Source organism: Simochromis diagramma, unplaced genomic scaffold, assembly GCF_900408965.1.
Source record: "Simochromis diagramma unplaced genomic scaffold, fSimDia1.1 OVJJ01000602.1, whole genome shotgun sequence".
Taxonomy (NCBI): Eukaryota; Metazoa; Chordata; class Actinopteri; order Cichliformes; family Cichlidae; genus Simochromis; species Simochromis diagramma.
Window position 1 is genome coordinate 99,046 of NW_024387040.1, and position 16,076 is coordinate 115,121.

The 16,076-nt window shown below is 40.5% G+C and overlaps 2 protein-coding genes across 2 annotated transcripts; one reads left to right on the forward strand and one right to left on the reverse strand.

Annotated features, from left to right (window-relative positions):
• The first annotated feature begins 2,258 nt into the window (after positions 1-2,258).
• ipo4 (importin 4) lies at positions 2,259-13,640 on the forward strand. The gene is made up of 30 exons (XM_040044195.1): positions 2,259-2,602; positions 2,897-2,983; positions 3,071-3,150; positions 3,231-3,272; positions 3,372-3,501; positions 4,239-4,418; positions 4,584-4,649; positions 4,730-4,831; positions 4,955-5,038; positions 5,693-5,848; positions 5,972-6,025; positions 6,126-6,235; positions 6,350-6,458; positions 6,797-6,926; positions 7,082-7,195; positions 7,408-7,521; positions 7,646-7,769; positions 7,992-8,103; positions 8,194-8,315; positions 8,397-8,474; positions 8,674-8,731; positions 9,566-9,671; positions 9,922-10,115; positions 10,245-10,295; positions 10,502-10,627; positions 11,560-11,786; positions 11,909-12,041; positions 12,191-12,295; positions 12,711-12,780; positions 12,963-13,640. The coding sequence occupies exons 1-30, from the start codon at positions 2,537-2,539 to the stop codon at positions 13,091-13,093; spliced, it is 3,261 nt and encodes a 1,086-aa protein (XP_039900129.1). The 5' UTR covers positions 2,259-2,536; the 3' UTR covers positions 13,094-13,640.
• Positions 13,641-13,725: 85 nt separating this feature from the next.
• Positions 13,726-14,870, reverse strand: si:ch211-196f5.2 (uncharacterized protein LOC556372 homolog). The gene is made up of 4 exons (XM_040044505.1): positions 14,743-14,870; positions 14,554-14,653; positions 14,326-14,455; positions 13,726-13,843 (listed from the first exon to the last, which is right to left on the reverse strand). Exons 1-4 carry the CDS (start codon positions 14,868-14,870, stop codon positions 13,746-13,748), a joined length of 456 nt encoding a protein of 151 aa, XP_039900439.1. The 3' UTR covers positions 13,726-13,745.
• Positions 14,871-16,076: the final 1,206 nt, after the last annotated feature.

Sequence of the window (16,076 nt, forward strand, 5' to 3'; positions counted from 1 at the left end):
TATATTGTTTGTTTACTTGCACTGCTGTAACTGGAGCTTCGTTGTCTCGTCTCTCTTTGTTCAGTCTGACGTCACTAGCCGTGTCTGGGCCTAAACTCCGCTGCAGGTCCATATATCAAACGATCACTATGGCATTACTGAGAGTTGAAAAACTGTCTAAAGTCTTTCATCTTTAATAAAATGATCAGTGTTCTGCTCTACTAGGTGTAACAATTGAGTTTAACATCCAGGCATCCATGAAAATGGAATTTATGACATTTAACGGAGTTAGAAGTTAGCAGGAAGTTAGCTCGCTAGCTTCTATCTAAATACAATATAGCATGTCCTGACTGCGGGGTTTTGGAAACAAATTAAAACGTACAGCTCTGTTACCACTTCCAACATAAATGAAGACAGAAAGCTAAACAGCAGTGACGTTTGTAGGCTTACTGAAGTTTGGCTAGCTGGTATATAATGATGTGCTACGTGACCGCTAGCGACACAGCTATGTTAGCATAATATAAACAAGCTAACTTTTTTTCCACTCGATAAAAGTTAACGTGAGTGTTCTCGGTGGTCAGGAACAAATGTAATCGCATGGCAGGATGCTGTAAAAGGACCAAACTTCAGCCAGGAGAACAACTGAGATAATCCATCCACAATACGAGATTAGTCATTCATATACTGCTGCATGGGCTGGGCTGTAGTTGCATCCTAAGGTTTTAAAAACTGAGCTTAAATAAATGATTAGCGGTAATAAAAGCCAAGGGAGGTCAACAGGGATCACTGACTGTTTTAGGAGCTTTTTGAGATTAAATAGAAGAAAATACATAACATTAAACATGTTAACAACACAAAAGCCATATTAAACGCAGACTACTTTAGGCCCGGAAGTAGGATTCGTCACGTCATCACTTAACAATCGGATAGAATCTAATTTACAGTATCTCCAGATTTGAATAAATTCTAATATTTCAAAACAGGTTTTAAGATTAAAGACCTAAAATTCACCCCATGTTTTTTCCTTTACTAAGAGAGAGCAAATCTGATTTTCATCAACACGATCAAATATTGTAGATTAGAATATTAGTTCACCTACTCTTATGGAGGAGAAGAAAATTAAAATTTACTATTAAAAATGCACAGAATCCTGATCTCGCTTTAAGGCTTCGTAGGTATTGTTGTCACTGAGAAGAGTAGCGATCTTTGTGTGGTAATCTGTTGTGTTTAGAACCACGTCTTCAAGCAACTTAAAGAAGTCCAGACGCTTTTCTTTCCAAGCTCCTTAGACTACGATGACGTGGATGACTGAGAACCTTCACAGACACGTCTTTTCCTGTCGTTGTCCCGATGTCCAATATTTCCTCTGTAACGTGCAAATTGGAGTCCACACCACAGATGAAAATGGCTAGCTGTGCAATGTCCATCATGTCTGTACTTTCATCCACAGCAAAAGAGTATGCAATAAAGTCTTTGCTTCTTTCACACAATGCAATAAAGTCTTTGCTTCTTTCACACAACCGTGTTCTTAAATCAGTGGTCATCTCACAAACTCGATCAACAATCGTATTTCTGCTCAGGCTCACATTTGCCAAAATGTTTTGTCTGGACACAAGACGTCGTACACCTAATATCAATAAAAAAGGATGATTTAGCACTAGCTGCAGCTCACAGTCTACAACTTCTCTGGTCAAATTAGCTCGAGGATGCATTTCCAAAAAATGCTCCCATGACATAACTTTCAAGTCATTCACAGGCCTATATACACACTGTGCAGCTTCATGATAAAACTTTTTTAAATATAGTGAATGTGGGAAAAGCCGGTGCCCTCTGTCACACCCAATTTGGGATGAATCAGTGATGTACCATTTCAAATTCAGCTTCGCATCATTTTGCTTTTTTTTTTTTTTGTTTGTTTGAATTATTTCGTTGTTTTTACTCTTGCTTAAATAAAAACATTTCATATATAAATCTGATGCAGAAAAGACAACATCACCTGCATCCAGGAAATGACAGAGTGCTTTGAAACACTGGATTTTCTGCTCCCAGAAAACAGAAAGTCATTTCATGCCGGTGGTGTCAAATTTAATGAAGTTGGGTTTTTCTTCCCCAGTTCTATTTCATCGAACTGCAAACAGGCCAGAAATTCCCGTTCAGTTTCTCAGATATGAGGATTTGAACGCGTTGTATTGGGCCTCCTAACCACATGAAGGCGCTGTTTGTTTCAGTAATACTGAAAAATACTGAAATCTGCCGGTCCCTTTAACGCAACTCACATGGAACTCCTGGCCGGTTCTGCCTCGCGTGCTGGCAGTTGCAGCGTTCGTTGACTGGACCGAGCTTAGATATTGTCACCTATCAGTCTTCCTTTTTCGTTTCGCACTTTAAAATCGAATTTTCCCAAAAGGAAAATCTGTAGCTAACTTTTAGAACTACCAAGTGACATATTTGACAGGTGTCGCATTGGGAAGAAGGCACACAACTCGTTTTATGTACGAGTCTGTCAACGTCAACTAACAGTACCGCTCACAAAACGGTTATCTGAGGGGTGACAGAGATGACAGAAGAGCTCGAGCAGATTCTTTCGCAGCTCACACAGCCTGATAATGCAATTATTCAGCAGGTAACGGCACAAATAATTTTATTAAAGTTAACGTTAGCATTACTTTGCCCGGCTATAAGTGAACTTTTTGAAATGGCTGCTGGAGATAAGCTAGCTGATGTTTGTTAAGGTTTGGTTAGCTAACTGTTAAACCACTGGTACTGATATTTAGGACCACTGGGTTGTTATATTAGCAGTTTACTGCCTGAATAGTTGGTACCTTAATTAAAAACCAGGCTTAGGTTGTGAGTCAGTTGGTGAGCTGTTATTTCTTTGTGGCACCCACCACAGACAATCTCTTTTGTCCTCTTTTAGGCCACAGCCCAGCTGAAACAGGCGTTCAAAGACCCAGCTATTATTCCAGGCTTGTGTGCGGTCATGAGTGGCTCCCAAAACCCTCAGGTACTATATACCTTTTATTATTTTATCCTCTAGTGTGTGTGTGAAAAGAATGTCCATCTTTGTAAACATTTGGCATCCAACATGCAGATCCGTCAGTCAGCTGCAGTGATGCTGAGGCTGAGGGTGAAGAAACACTGGAAGAAGATCAGCCCTAATGACAGAGAGAGGTTTGAGTTTTACTTTTCTTTCACACCACCAGCTTTCATAGTTTAAACTCTGCTGTGATGTTTGCGTTTTATTCACACAGTCTGAAGGCAGTGGTGCTGCAGGCTTTCATGCAGGAAACCGAGTAAGAAAATGCTGCACTTACTGTTTTGCATTCTGTAGATATAGACCTACACGTTTGAGCTGTCATGAGCCGTTGTTTCTCTGTTTATTTTCTTTGCAGGCACACGGTGCAGCATTCACTCTCCCAGCTGTGCGCTGTAATGGTTAAACATGAGACACCAGACCGTTGGCCTGCCCTGCTCCAGCTTCTCAATCAGTCCACCAAGAGCAGCAACCCTCATGACAGACAGGTAGCCTGATCAAGCACCAGATAGGAGTTCAGATTAGTTTAATGTATTTACAAGTGTAGATGATGATAGATGCACATGTCTGGACTAGTTCATAACCTGTGTTAGCTATAGCTTAAAGCAAGGATGTCACACACATTTTGCATTGTGGGCCACATAAAGCTGACTTTGATTTTAAGTGATACACACCAGTGAAAGTTTAACTACACATTTAATCTGTAATATAGCTTAACATAAGAAAAAGAAGTGCAGTTTTAACTGTATGTCTCAGGTTTTCTACATGATAATAACAAATGATGCTTTAGTTAATGAAAGACAATTGCCAGTATAGCTCATTGGGCTTCATTTGTAAGAAGTAAATGTGTAAAAAATGGTAGCTCATTGCCCAGACTGTTCAGTAAGTTTTTGTTAATTCACAGAAAATATACTGTTTGTTCTATGTTTTCCCTGCTTGTATGTGTCTAAACAAACAAAAAACAGATTTCCAAACAGGTCAATTTCTGTCTTTTTTTTCCTCTGGTTTAGTATAAATGGGTGAAGTCTGTATCAGTTGTAAAGGTTAGAAAACATACAGTTAAAAGTACAAAGTTTATATCCCCCTTTACATTTTTTTCAGCTGTATTAGGCTGGCCAATTCTGGTTCTCAGGCCTTATGTTTGAAACATTTGGGTTAAAGTCTCATATTTTATTACAATTTGTGCATAGTTTAATCACTAGAAATATCGTAATTTTTTTGCCAGGTTGGACTCCTGCTGCTGAACAAGGTGATCGAATCCAACCCTGAGCCTTTCAAGCCCCACTACTGCCAGCTGCTGCAGCTGCTTCGTAGTGTGCTGGAAGACCACAACAACCCTACAGCTCTGTACTATTGCATCCTCACCCTCACAGCCATAACAGCATTCATTGGCACAGAAGAGATGGTGAGGCAAAACAACATTTCAGGCAATGTGCAGACATTGAAACTATTCCACAAGAGATTTGATTATAATTGCACTGCATGTGATCCATTACAACTTAAGTTGAAATAATTTTCAAAAATCTAGAAGTATTTTGTCACAACTCAATAACATCTTGCTCTCTTATAGCACCTGATGCGTTCCATCCTCCCAAATCTGATTGTTGCCCTGAAATGTCTCATCAAGGCTGATCAGGTAAATTCTAGCAAATGCTTTTGTACCTAATGTGTTGATAAATACCTACTAAATTATTACTTCTGTCTCTCCCTTCACAGAACCAAGCCAGTGAGGCCATGGAGGTGTTTAATGAGCTCATGGAGAGTGAGGTGTCCGTTATCGTCCCACATGTTGCTGACGTTGTCCGCTTCTTCTTGGAGGTACGACCTGAATGTGTGAATTCTGTTTGATATTCTAAATTTTATTCATTTTTTTAAGCTGACAAGTGATGTTTGGTACCTGAATGCTCAGAGGGTTTTACATGTGCTTTCTGCTTGTGTTAGGTCGGCAGTGACACCAATCTGAGTGACTCTCTGCGAGTGAAAGCGCTCTCTTGCGTCACCTTCCTCATCAAGTTGAAGAGTAAGGTGAGTCATCCACCAGCTCTTTAAATATCTGCCTTATGTGTGTGTATGTGGAGTTGTAGAGCATATGAGAATCTTATGGGTCTGTCAAAAGACATGACTGCTTGTCTTGTCTTTTCTTGACACCAAACGTAGTATTTACCACTGATAGCCATCCTAAAAAAAGCAGCGAAAACATTCAAAATTCACAAATTAAAGTTAACACTGTTCTCACACATTTTATTATGTGCAGTTCAGTCATTATAATTTATAGAATTTAGAGAATAATTAAAAATACTAAGCTGTGACTTGACAAAATTATATATGTCATAAGTATAGGTCATCTGATTTTGGACTTTCTAGGAAGAGACGGTTTGTCTACAAGATTTTCTTTGTATTCGATTGAAATGAATAAATGAGTGTTTTCTGGGAATTCTTTTGGTGACTAGTTATGCAAAATGAATTAAACTGACTGTAAAAACAAAGTGCAATCTCTTGTGACACATAACTGAATAAAAGCGGATTTACATAATGGATACTCCTTGTACTCCCAGCAGCTGGGAACTGGTTTGGTTTTTATTGGATACTTATTGGTGGAGTATCACATAGCTTTAAAATGTACGGAATATAAAAGTTGGATGCGAAATTTGAAATAATATATTTTTCTAATCTTCACAGACTGTGCTGAAGCAGAAGCTCCTGAGCCCAATCCTGCAGGCCATTTTCCCTGTACTGACTGCAGCTCCACCTCCGGGTGAGCAGGACCCAGAAGATGAAGAGGACGACAGCGGAGATGGAACAGATAATGAAAGTCCCAAACACTGTGCTGCTCAGGTGTTTAACTATTTTGATATAAATTGTGCTTTTTTGTTGTTTTTTTTTATCAAAGAAGTTCACTTTGCAGGAGCTTAAAGTAATTTTGAATAAGATTTGACTTGTTCTTTTGTCTGTTTTCAGATTATTGACACTATGGCTCTTCATATGCCTCCAGAGAAACTGTTCCAACAACTGGTAGGTCATATAGATTTGGAATAACTCTGATCCCTGGCTGTTGTATCTGCTTTCTGATAGTGTGTTAAATTGTTTTGTTTTGTTTTGTTGTTTGTAATAGATGCCCCTTACTCAGACCTGCCTTGCCAGTGAAAATCCATATCAGAGGAAGGGAGGCCTCATGTGTCTTGCTGTGCTGGCTGAAGGGTGTGCAGACCACATACGCACTAAGTACGAACGCTTGACATGAAATAAGTGTATATATGTTGTTGATATGTGTTCAAATCTATACATGCAGTTTGATTTTGACAATGTCTAAACATTCTTTGTGTATCTGTGTGGTAGGATTTTAAAATCAGTGCTGCAAACAGTATGTCAGAGTCTTTCAGACAGCAGTGAGGTGGTACGCAGTGCAGGCCTTTTTGCCCTTGGACAATTCTCTGAACATTTACAGGTGAGTCAGAACACCTCAGTGGGAAAAGCTGTTTTTCTGTTTATTTTTGGTTTTCAAGCCTTTAAAATCTGTTTCTTTGGGGTTTATACCTGGAATGAAGTGCTTGCATGTTTTATTCTATTTGTGACACAGTATGCTCAGTTTAGACCTTATTTACAACGGGAACTGTGTGTGAAGGAACAGACAGAAGTTATCATAAGATGTTGCATGCTATAGGATGTACTTAAAGTGTCACTTATCTCAAACCTGATCTATATGGATGTGTATAGTTTTTTCCACAATAAAACAAAGAACTATTCTCAGTTTCTTTTTCTAAATTGTCCTTCTTTGCTTTCCAGCCTGAAGTGAGCACGTATTGTTCAGAATTGATGCCTTTGTTGCTGGGATACCTTTCTTCGTTGAACCAGGCCAAGGTTGGCCACGTCACGAAAGCGTTTTACGCCCTAGAGAACTTCATGGAGAACCTAGGTAAAATATCTCCCCAGAGACAAGCACAGTAAAAGTCACACAGCTTCCCTACAAGGGGAGAAATTACCAAAATGTTCTGCAAACCAAAAACTATTGTTAAACAAAACAAAAAGTCACCTTCTTTTCATCATCTCTCATTTTGGTTTTACAAACAGGAGCTGATATTGAGCCCTATCTGCCCACTCTGATGGAGACGATGCTTTCTGCTCTGAACAACACTGATAACCTCAAGATAAAAGAACTGGCGGTGTCTGCTATCGGTGCCATAGGTAACTGAATGTCAGGGTTTTATACATTAACCAGTAAAAAAAAAAAAAAAAAAAGTTCTAGTTTTCTGACTGACTGTGTAAGATAATAGTTCAATAAACATCCTTAATTATTTGTTCTTCCAGTGTCAAATACAGAAAGATAGAAAGACAAGCTGTTATGACATTAAATATTATCTCTTAAATCTCTCAACTACCTCAAATGACTTTAACAGCCAATGCTGCCAAGGAGCTGCTGGTTCCCTACTTCACCCCAGTTATTGAAAGTTTGAAGGGCTTTCTGACCACCACCACAGAGGAAATGAGGTCTCTACAAACTCAGTCTTTGGGTTGGTAAACTTCAAAATTCTCTCTAAACTAAAAAGTTTTCTTTTGAGATCAGGAAACATTTTAACCACACGTTCCCTGGTAGTTTCTGTAGGCTCTGTCTCACTGTTTTATTGTTGCTGTCAGATACTCTCTCTGTTCTGGCCCGCACCATTGGCAAAGATGTCTTCAGTCCTCTTGCTGCTGAGTGTGTTCAACTGGGCCTCAACCTCACCAATACCATTGATGACCCTGACCTAAGACGCTGCACGTATGTTACAATTCTTTATTGAACAAAGCAAACATTCAAGAAGTCAACGTTGTGATTCAAAACACATTTTTAACTAGTCCTCATTTCATTCCCTGCTAAAAGATCTCTCCCTGCTGTCAGAGCTTTATTATTGTGTCGTTGTGGTCTTCATAAATAGTAGTACAGAAAAGCTCCAGCTTACCTGTTGGTTGTCCTTCACCTCTCTGTCGCTCCATCTTTCAGGTACAGCCTCTATTCTGCTGTATCCATAGTCACCCCTGATTGCCTGACTCCTCACCTCACTGCCATAACAACTGTAATGCTGTATGCCCTGAAGTCCAGTGAAGGCGTCACGGTAGAAACTATTATTGTAGCACTTGTGTTTGAAATATTCTCAATTAAAACAAGTGTTTCAATTTCTCACTTCCTATTTTGTTGTTTTCAGGCACATCTTGAGGAGGACAAGGCGTTTGTTCTGCTGGACGATGATGACGATGAAAATGAGGAAAAAGATACAGAGATTTTTTTGGAAGATGACAAAGGGACAGATATCCATGATGTGGCTGGGTAAGGCTCACATACTTGCACACACGTAGTTCATGTTCATCCAAATACTCACACTGAAAACCCAATGTGTCCATGTCTTAGGTTCAGTGTGGAGAATGCCTACATTGACGAAAAGGAGGATGCCTGCGAGGCACTAGGAGAGATTGCCTTCAATGCTGGGTAAAACTTTGTAACTTTTTTTTTTTTTTTTTTAAACCTTCAGTGATGGGAATTTTACAGAGATTAACACACATGGATAAATGTAATTAATAAGAATAAAAAATTAGGAAGTGTTCTAAAACTTGTGTCCCATGCGAGACATTTTAGATGTGAACATGTGTGTAATTTTTGCTCTTGTTGCTGTGGTTTCCCCTAACAGTGTTGCCTTCCAGCCCTTCCTGGAGTCCAGCTTCCAGCAGGTTTATGAGATGAGAGATGTAAGTGGCTCCGGTTGGCTGGTTGACCAAATATCCCTCTCGTTTAATGTGCTGTGAAGGGCACTTTGTGGTCTGTAATTGTGCATCTAGTTATAAATGACCGTCTATAGGTTAATTGATAATGTTGATTTGAATCCTGCCTTATATTGTTATCTTTGGTCAGTTTTAAAAGCTATTTTCACAGATATAAAAATGTTTTACTATTTCCCTTGATAAGCTTTAACAAAGGTGAGGAAGCTAAAACAATCTTCTAACAGTATATAGACTACTGCTAAATACATTGTAAGAGACTGTAAGTTGTGGCTAATAAACATTAAAGACCCTTTCCTTAAAAAAAAAAAAAAAACACATTTATGCTTTGGCAAGGTGATCAAATGTTTTCCTGCTAGCTGTTGTGCCTATATCATTTTATTAATACCTTACGTTTTTCAGAAGATATGTTGGTACTGCTGTGGCAAAAATATCTTAGTTTAACACACTTGTGCTTTTGTGATATAGAAGTGATATGGTGGTTCATTGGTCTTTTCATAACAAGAGGTTTGTGACCTTAACCCCTACTAGAGGCCTTTTTTTGGTGTTTCCTCTAACTTCAATGACCTGCTGCTGACCCAGGCAATAATGGATAGCAGGAATAATTTACTAATTGGCCTCAAGGACTGGCATTACAGTATCCCTTTGTTTTAGGGGTCAATCCTTGTTGGTTCTGCCATAATGCCAGGGTCCCTCATACTTTATCTTCCTTTAACTTCAGGAGGGTCATACTTGCATTGAACCTGTCACGTCTGTCAGCCCCACCCAGTAAGCTGTAGTATTCTCTCTTACTTTTCTCCCCAGTTTCCCCATGAGGATGTTCGCAGGGCAGCGTTTGGAGCCATGGGGCAGTTTTGCCGAGCTCAGCACAAAGTGTGGAAGGAGAATCCCACTGAGGCCAACCAGCAGGGTATTACAGGGCACCACCAAGCTGAATTAGGCAGTAGTATTGTCTGCTCTAGATTCAGTAACAAAACCAAGGCGGATCAGACAAGTTTCTAAACAGAGATAGAAAGTTGCATATAGATTTTATATCCTGGAAAATTATATCCAGTTTCAGCTTAGAAATGTGCTTTTTGTGTATAACAGGAATCAGCGCCATTGCTTTTCATACATTTTAACTTTCTTCTTCGATGTTTCTGCACTTGTCCCACACTCAGCCCTGTTGAAGTTGTTGGATATAGTGGTTCCCTGCTTTTTGGAAACGGTGCGAAGGGAGCCCGAGCGTCATGTTGTGATGGGTGTCTTGGAAAGCATGAATAGTGTCATCAAGTCCTGCAAAGAGGAGGTTTTCAAAAACCCTTCCCGCCTGAAGGAGATCAGCCATGCTATCCGCGATGTGCTCAAGAAAAAGGTGAGGGTGTAGGTGATGGATGGTTTTATTTGCTAAAACTCATTTGTCACAGATTGTTTTGCTTAGAATGAATTGTGCTTTAAAAGCCTTCCACTTTTTTTTTTCCTGTTGTTTTCTCTGCCTTCTCAGACCCCGTGTCAGGACAGCGGTGGTGATGAAGCTGATGATGAAGACCAACAGGTGCTGCAAATCAAACAGTAAACTGAATCAACACAATGCTGAATTTTTGCTGTGAAAATATCTGTCCTGATCCAAGAGCTTTAGTGTTTTCTGTGGCCCGCTTTTAAATACAATGCAGTCAAAAGTAACAATACGAGTCTGTGAAGTTTTTATCTCTTTTTTTCCCTCCGTATTGATTATTCCTGTTGATGTGCTGCGTGTTTCAGGCAGAGTATGATGCCATGCTCCAGGAGTTTGCAGGGGAGGGAATCCCCTTGGTGGCCGCCTCCGTTCCTGCAGACAACTTTTTCCCTTTCCTCAATGACCTGTTGCCCTTCATCATGAACAAAGCTGTGAGTCCGAATGCGCTGATACATTTAGGCGTGTGACAGGAGTACTTTATACCCCAGCACCTTTTTCTTTTTTCAGATGGCAGTTTATTACAAAGCAAGTAACAGAACTAGTACCATGTGTTATCCCCTGCCATCCGTAGATGTTACAGATCTCAACTTATAAATAAATAAGAAAAAATATTTAAAAGAGAACATAAATAAAGTCACACAGTCATTTAACGAAGACTTCCAAAATTTCAATTTTATAGGTTTAACATATTTGACCCAAATATCCCAAAGTTTAAGATCAATAAAGAAAGAAAACATTTCCATAGTGTAAATATCACTTAATATATCTGTGTCAAGAGATTTATTCTAAAAGACACTTCTTCAGCTGAGTCTGAAAGGTAGAAACACACAGACGCTGTAGTTTTTACTTGCAAGGGCGGTCACAGAGCGCTCACACGAGAGTGGGGGGCCCTGTGATCAGCGCTCTGTTCTTGCACTTGTCTTTATTTATACGCAAGAAAAGTAATACAATAATGAAAACATTTGTTCAGTGGAATGTTGATACGTGAGCGTGTGTGTGTGTGTGTGTGTGTGTGTGTGTGTGTGAATGTGGGAAGCAGCCCTTTTTCCTGGTAAGAGCTCAGAACTGCTTGTTCAGCTTCTTACTATCGCTGTGGGAAGATTCAGATAAAAATATCAGAACAAGTTTTTTATAAAGAACAATCAGTTCTAAGTAATAAAAAGGTCATCATGCAGTATTCTATCACATGTAAACTTATATCATTAAAAGCTTATACTAACTACTAAGTACAATTTTCCATTAACAATCTGTCACTCTTGAACTGATTGATTTTGCTAAGCACAGAGAAATGTTCTTAATCTGGTTTGAAATCCTTTGGGAAGAGTCACCCTAATAAATCATATTTATTTACTGAATTTCATAGAAATCCTCGTGCACCGTGGCAGACCGGTCCTTCTCTGTGGGCACCATTGCAGAAATCCTCCATGCTCTCATGAGCGTGTCTGGGGGGCGGGGAGTGGCAGGCCGCCTGTCCAATCGCTTGCTTCCTGTACTGGTAGCTGGAGCGAAGGACAGTGACCCTGAGGTTCGGAACAACAGCGTGTTTGGACTGGGATGCCTGGCTCAGGCAGCTGGACCCATCGTTGTATCGTATCCTTCTTAACTGTGTGTGCTTCTGTTTGGAATAATTGTTGTGTTTGGCAGTACACATTTTATTTTGTTTTTTCAGACTAAATTAAATCCATTGCAGTCCTTAGCAAAGTCTGTCGCAGAGACTATCCCATGATGCTGTCTGTGTTTTCCAACCTGCTGTCCAAGGAATCTGACCTCAGGGTAATTGATAACCTGTGTGCTGCCCTCTGCAGGATGATCATGAGCAATGTGGATGCTGTCCCTCTGGAACAGGTTTGTTATATTAAATATTTCAGCTAATGGTTCTCGCCTCTTCAGCTAAACTTAACTACAGCATATTTTCACAAGCAGGAAGCTGAGTGCAACAGTGCTGCAAAAATGTTTTCAGAATTTCAAGCAAATGACTCTTTGCTCACTGACAGGTGTTGCCAGCTTTGGTGGCTCGTCTCCCGCTCAAAGAGGACCAAGAAGAGAACAATACAGTGTTCAGCTGCCTGGCTATGCTCTACACACACAGCCCTGCTCTGGTACAGTCAAAGCCACATTTACATCTGTTTACATTTCCAATGTAGAGGATGAGTTTAGATCACTGTGGTCCGTTGTCAATTGTGGAAATTGGATGTTGCACAGGAAATTGTGTTTCCTTACATTTATTTTGTGTTGAAAGAAGCCTTTGATCCACATTGATTATTAAAGAGCAGCTGTTCACATGTTTAGAAAGATGCTTTGTAAGGAAAACTTCTGACCAATCATCTCTTTTATTAAATGTTAAATCATTTATTCTTACAATCTAACACATGCAGAAACTTTGACATGCTCTGATGTAAATCTTGAATTTCTTCACATTGTGCATTTTGTCCCTAAATGTAAAAAAAAATATTTGAATCAGACTTTTTTTTTTCTTAAGTTTATTTATTTATTTATTTATTTTATCTCTTTCAGGTCGTGAATTTAATGAAACCCATAGTTGCTGCTTCCAGTCATGTCCTAGGCAACAAGGACGTTGATAAAGGTGAAGATTTCTGCAGAATAGCAGATTGCATGTAAAAATTCCCTCGAATGAACCCTCGTGACTCAGAGCTTCACATCTGATGTTTCTTAGCATCCTGCACAGCACTCTCATCAGTATTTCGTTCTTTTGTAGTGATCTGTCTCCAGTGTTGACCTCTAACTCTGTTTGTTTCTCCTCCACAGAAAGCCAGAACATTTCAGTAGCACTCATGCAAAAGTTTGCCCAGAACCACAGTGCTGAGTTCCAAGCAGCTGTGACCTCACTTCCTGCAGAGCAGAGGGATAGTCTCAGCGCAGCCATCACTGCCTCATAGCCCACACACATAGATACATCCTTCCACTCAACAACCAGAAAAATTATACTGTAGGTGGAAAATGGGACAGTTGTGTGTCATGTTTAAGCTGAATGATCTAAGTGCAGCACTTCAGCCATTCTTCAAAAGTTATTATTACATTCAGCAGCTCTTCTTTTTATTTATTTGCTAACATGCATGCTGTGTTTACATTTTCTTATGTTAGGAGTTCTGGTTCTATTTTGATTTCCTGCTTTACTATAAATCAATTTAACCTGTGGAGAAAGATGTGTGTTCTTGCTCCTTTGAACTGCCTTATTCAGAGATTTCTTAATGTTTGTACACATGCTGAGTTATTAGTTTTGAAAACAGTTGCTTTACCTTTAGTACTCTGCTGATGCTCAGAAATACAACCTGTGACCTTACAGAGCCCAAAAACCTATCACAAAACACAAATTAACAAGAACAGAAGCTTTTTACAAATGCTTCAGTAATGTAATTCTAACAAGTTATGCAATGTCAGTTCAGAAGTATTTATCACTAAATAAAACCAGTCTTGTCATAATAAGCTTTGCTGTGGACCGTTGGAGCATTCATGTTAAAACTTTCTTACAAAAAAAGGTAATCAGATGTTAAGTTTGTTCAATTTCAGTTGTACTCATTGTGTTGCTCCTCAGATCTCTCGTTGTCCCTGAGCCTGAGTAAAGCCCGGCAGCTTGTTTTCAGTGTCCAGCGCCATAGTCATCTGCACGGGTGTCAGTCCATTTTCCCCTGATGCAAACACAGAAGCACACAGAAGAATCTTTGTGAGCCCATGTGGCATTTTAACTGGAAAACTCATGTCTGAGACATAAATTCCACATATCGTCAGAGGCTCTGAGGGCTTTTAATTCTGCATTTAATTCTGCTCCTACAAGAGTAAATGAATAATTGTCATTTTGAAAAGTTGAGAAGTCAGGTTTTATGTGGACGCTGACGTAATGTTTGGTACGATTTTTTTGTCATTGCCTCAGGCTGTGGCACACCACTGTGATCCACATGAGTCTGACAAGTCACCCGTTATCTCTGAGAGGTCGCTGTGCACTGCAGGGAGAGTGGCTTTTTTGGGGGGGCATGGCAATGTAGATATTGGCTAACAGTGACACAGCAAAGAAAAATCAGAATCAAGAAACCCCGAGCCAACTTGAACGGCAGCAGAAGTGAGATTATGAGCCTCACATATCAAAAGTGTGAGATTTAAACTGCTTCCAGACCTGCACACGTCTGTTTCCAGGGCAGGATATCCATTCCAGTGCGGCAGAAGGAGCGGTCAGTGTGGGCCTCGGTGCTGTACAGGACCTCCTGGAGCTGTTTGTCTCCTGGCTTCTGGGCTTTCACACGTACCTGAAGGACAGAACAGGAAAATCAAGTTGCTCTCACTGTCACCTGATTTCCACACTGCCATCACACCACATCCCTGCAATTGGATCTCACAGCCGTACCTCTAGGATAGTGATCTCTTTCTCCTTCAGCTTCCCTGCTTTGTTTTTCACCTGGGTCTTCTTGGTGTCAACCCAAACCACCCTCTCCTTCACCTCTGACCTGAATATACACACACATTAATAAATATTCATTAGATTGCTTCTTTAAAAACAAAATAAAAACACTTGCTCACATGGAGTGAGACTCACTCTTGGATGCCCAGATCAGCAAGTGTGGTGTCCAGGAAAGGGAAGGGCTGGTTTGCTGGGTCGGCCTGCACCTCGATGGGCAGTGTCACCGACATGGGGATATCCCGCTCCACTATGACGCGCAACATTTTGTTGTGGGACCCCGGGAGCTTCCTTTCTGCCGGTCGGTTAGCCTGCTCCACAGTTGCCGCCTCCTCCAGAGAGCGTTTTGTGTCGTCTGCTGCCAGCTTGACTTGCTGATCTGTATTTCAGGAGGCAGTGGGTTTTTACCCTCTCCCCCTTTGGTCCTGTGCGTTATCTTTTAAAACTTGCTATCTGCACCTTTTGGCTCCAGCACGTCTTTATTGTTAGAGCTGTTGCTTGCTGTGTTCTTCTGCGGGGTGCTGATGATTCAGTGTTCTGCTTCTTCTGATGGTAAACGCCTCTGGAAAGCCTGAATATGTGAGCGCGTCTGATTCATACAGCGTTCTGCTCTGCCCCCCGGGCTGATATATGCAGCCAGTGTGAATGTGTGTTATGTATCACTCAGATGTTAGGTTCATTAGACTGTCACAAGAGTGATGGACGGATGTTGGTGTTTTTAGGGCCAGGTGTATGAGCAGGCCAGCTTCTGCTTTTAAATCAGGTAGAACGCGACCTCATCTTTGTGCAGTGCGTTACACATTTAATCTTTTTAACTGATTGGTGATTTCAGGCTAAATTAGTGAACTCTGTGACAAGAAAGGAAGTGAAAAAGCGACAAGGTCACTTCAGGTTCAATGTCAACAACACATTCATGACTGCTTAATGAGATAATCCATCCACCATATCTAGTCCTCCACTTATCATCGCCAGGCTTCCCCTGTGTGCCCTCTGTCTCATTTCTCTGAGGGCTGAGGTGAGACAGCAGTCTTTCACATCACAGCGTCACATTTTCCGCTGTAAAGAAAAAAAATGCATTCCAACTTTCAAAGTTTCAATCCTGCTGCTGTAGGACACAAACACATGACGTGTAGCATCACGCCGGGCACACTGTGCGCTGTCCTGTACACTTATCTTCAGCTTTTCACTTTCCTTTGTGCAAACTTTCGTCAGTTCCTTTGATGCTGCAGGGACGTTAGACAGGGAATCTCCACTGTTAATGGCCACAGTGACAAACTATCAAAACTAATGTTGAGAAAACTATTGCACCATAAATGTTTTTGTACACAGTGGAAAATGTAGCAGTCAGCTGGCTATTCTTGTACCAAACATTATGTACAACGGACACTTCTTGGCACGATGTCACCACCTGAATGCATAGCAACAAAATTCCCATTCCAGTGTGCTGATGTGAATGAGGATTTCTGCCCTGA

Excerpts from the sequence above, each read along its gene's own strand:
- ipo4 (XM_040044195.1), top strand. The coding sequence starts at position 2,537 with ATGACAGAAGAGCTCGAGCAGATTCTTTCGCAGCTCACACAGCCTGAT. Across the intron at positions 6,459-6,796 it reads AATTCTCTGAACATTTACAG|CCTGAAGTGAGCACGTATTG; the intron begins GTGAGTCAGAAC and ends TTTGCTTTCCAG. Across the intron at positions 8,316-8,396 it reads GATATCCATGATGTGGCTGG|GTTCAGTGTGGAGAATGCCT; the intron begins GTAAGGCTCACA and ends TCCATGTCTTAG.
- si:ch211-196f5.2 (XM_040044505.1), bottom strand. The coding sequence starts at position 14,870 with ATGTTGCGCGTCATAGTGGAGCGGGATATCCCCATGTCGGTGACACTG. Across the intron at positions 14,456-14,553 it reads AAGAGATCACTATCCTAGAG|GTACGTGTGAAAGCCCAGAA; the intron begins GTACGGCTGTGA and ends TCTGTCCTTCAG. Across the intron at positions 13,844-14,325 it reads CTGGAAACAGACGTGTGCAG|GGGAAAATGGACTGACACCC; the intron begins GTCTGGAAGCAG and ends TGTTTGCATCAG.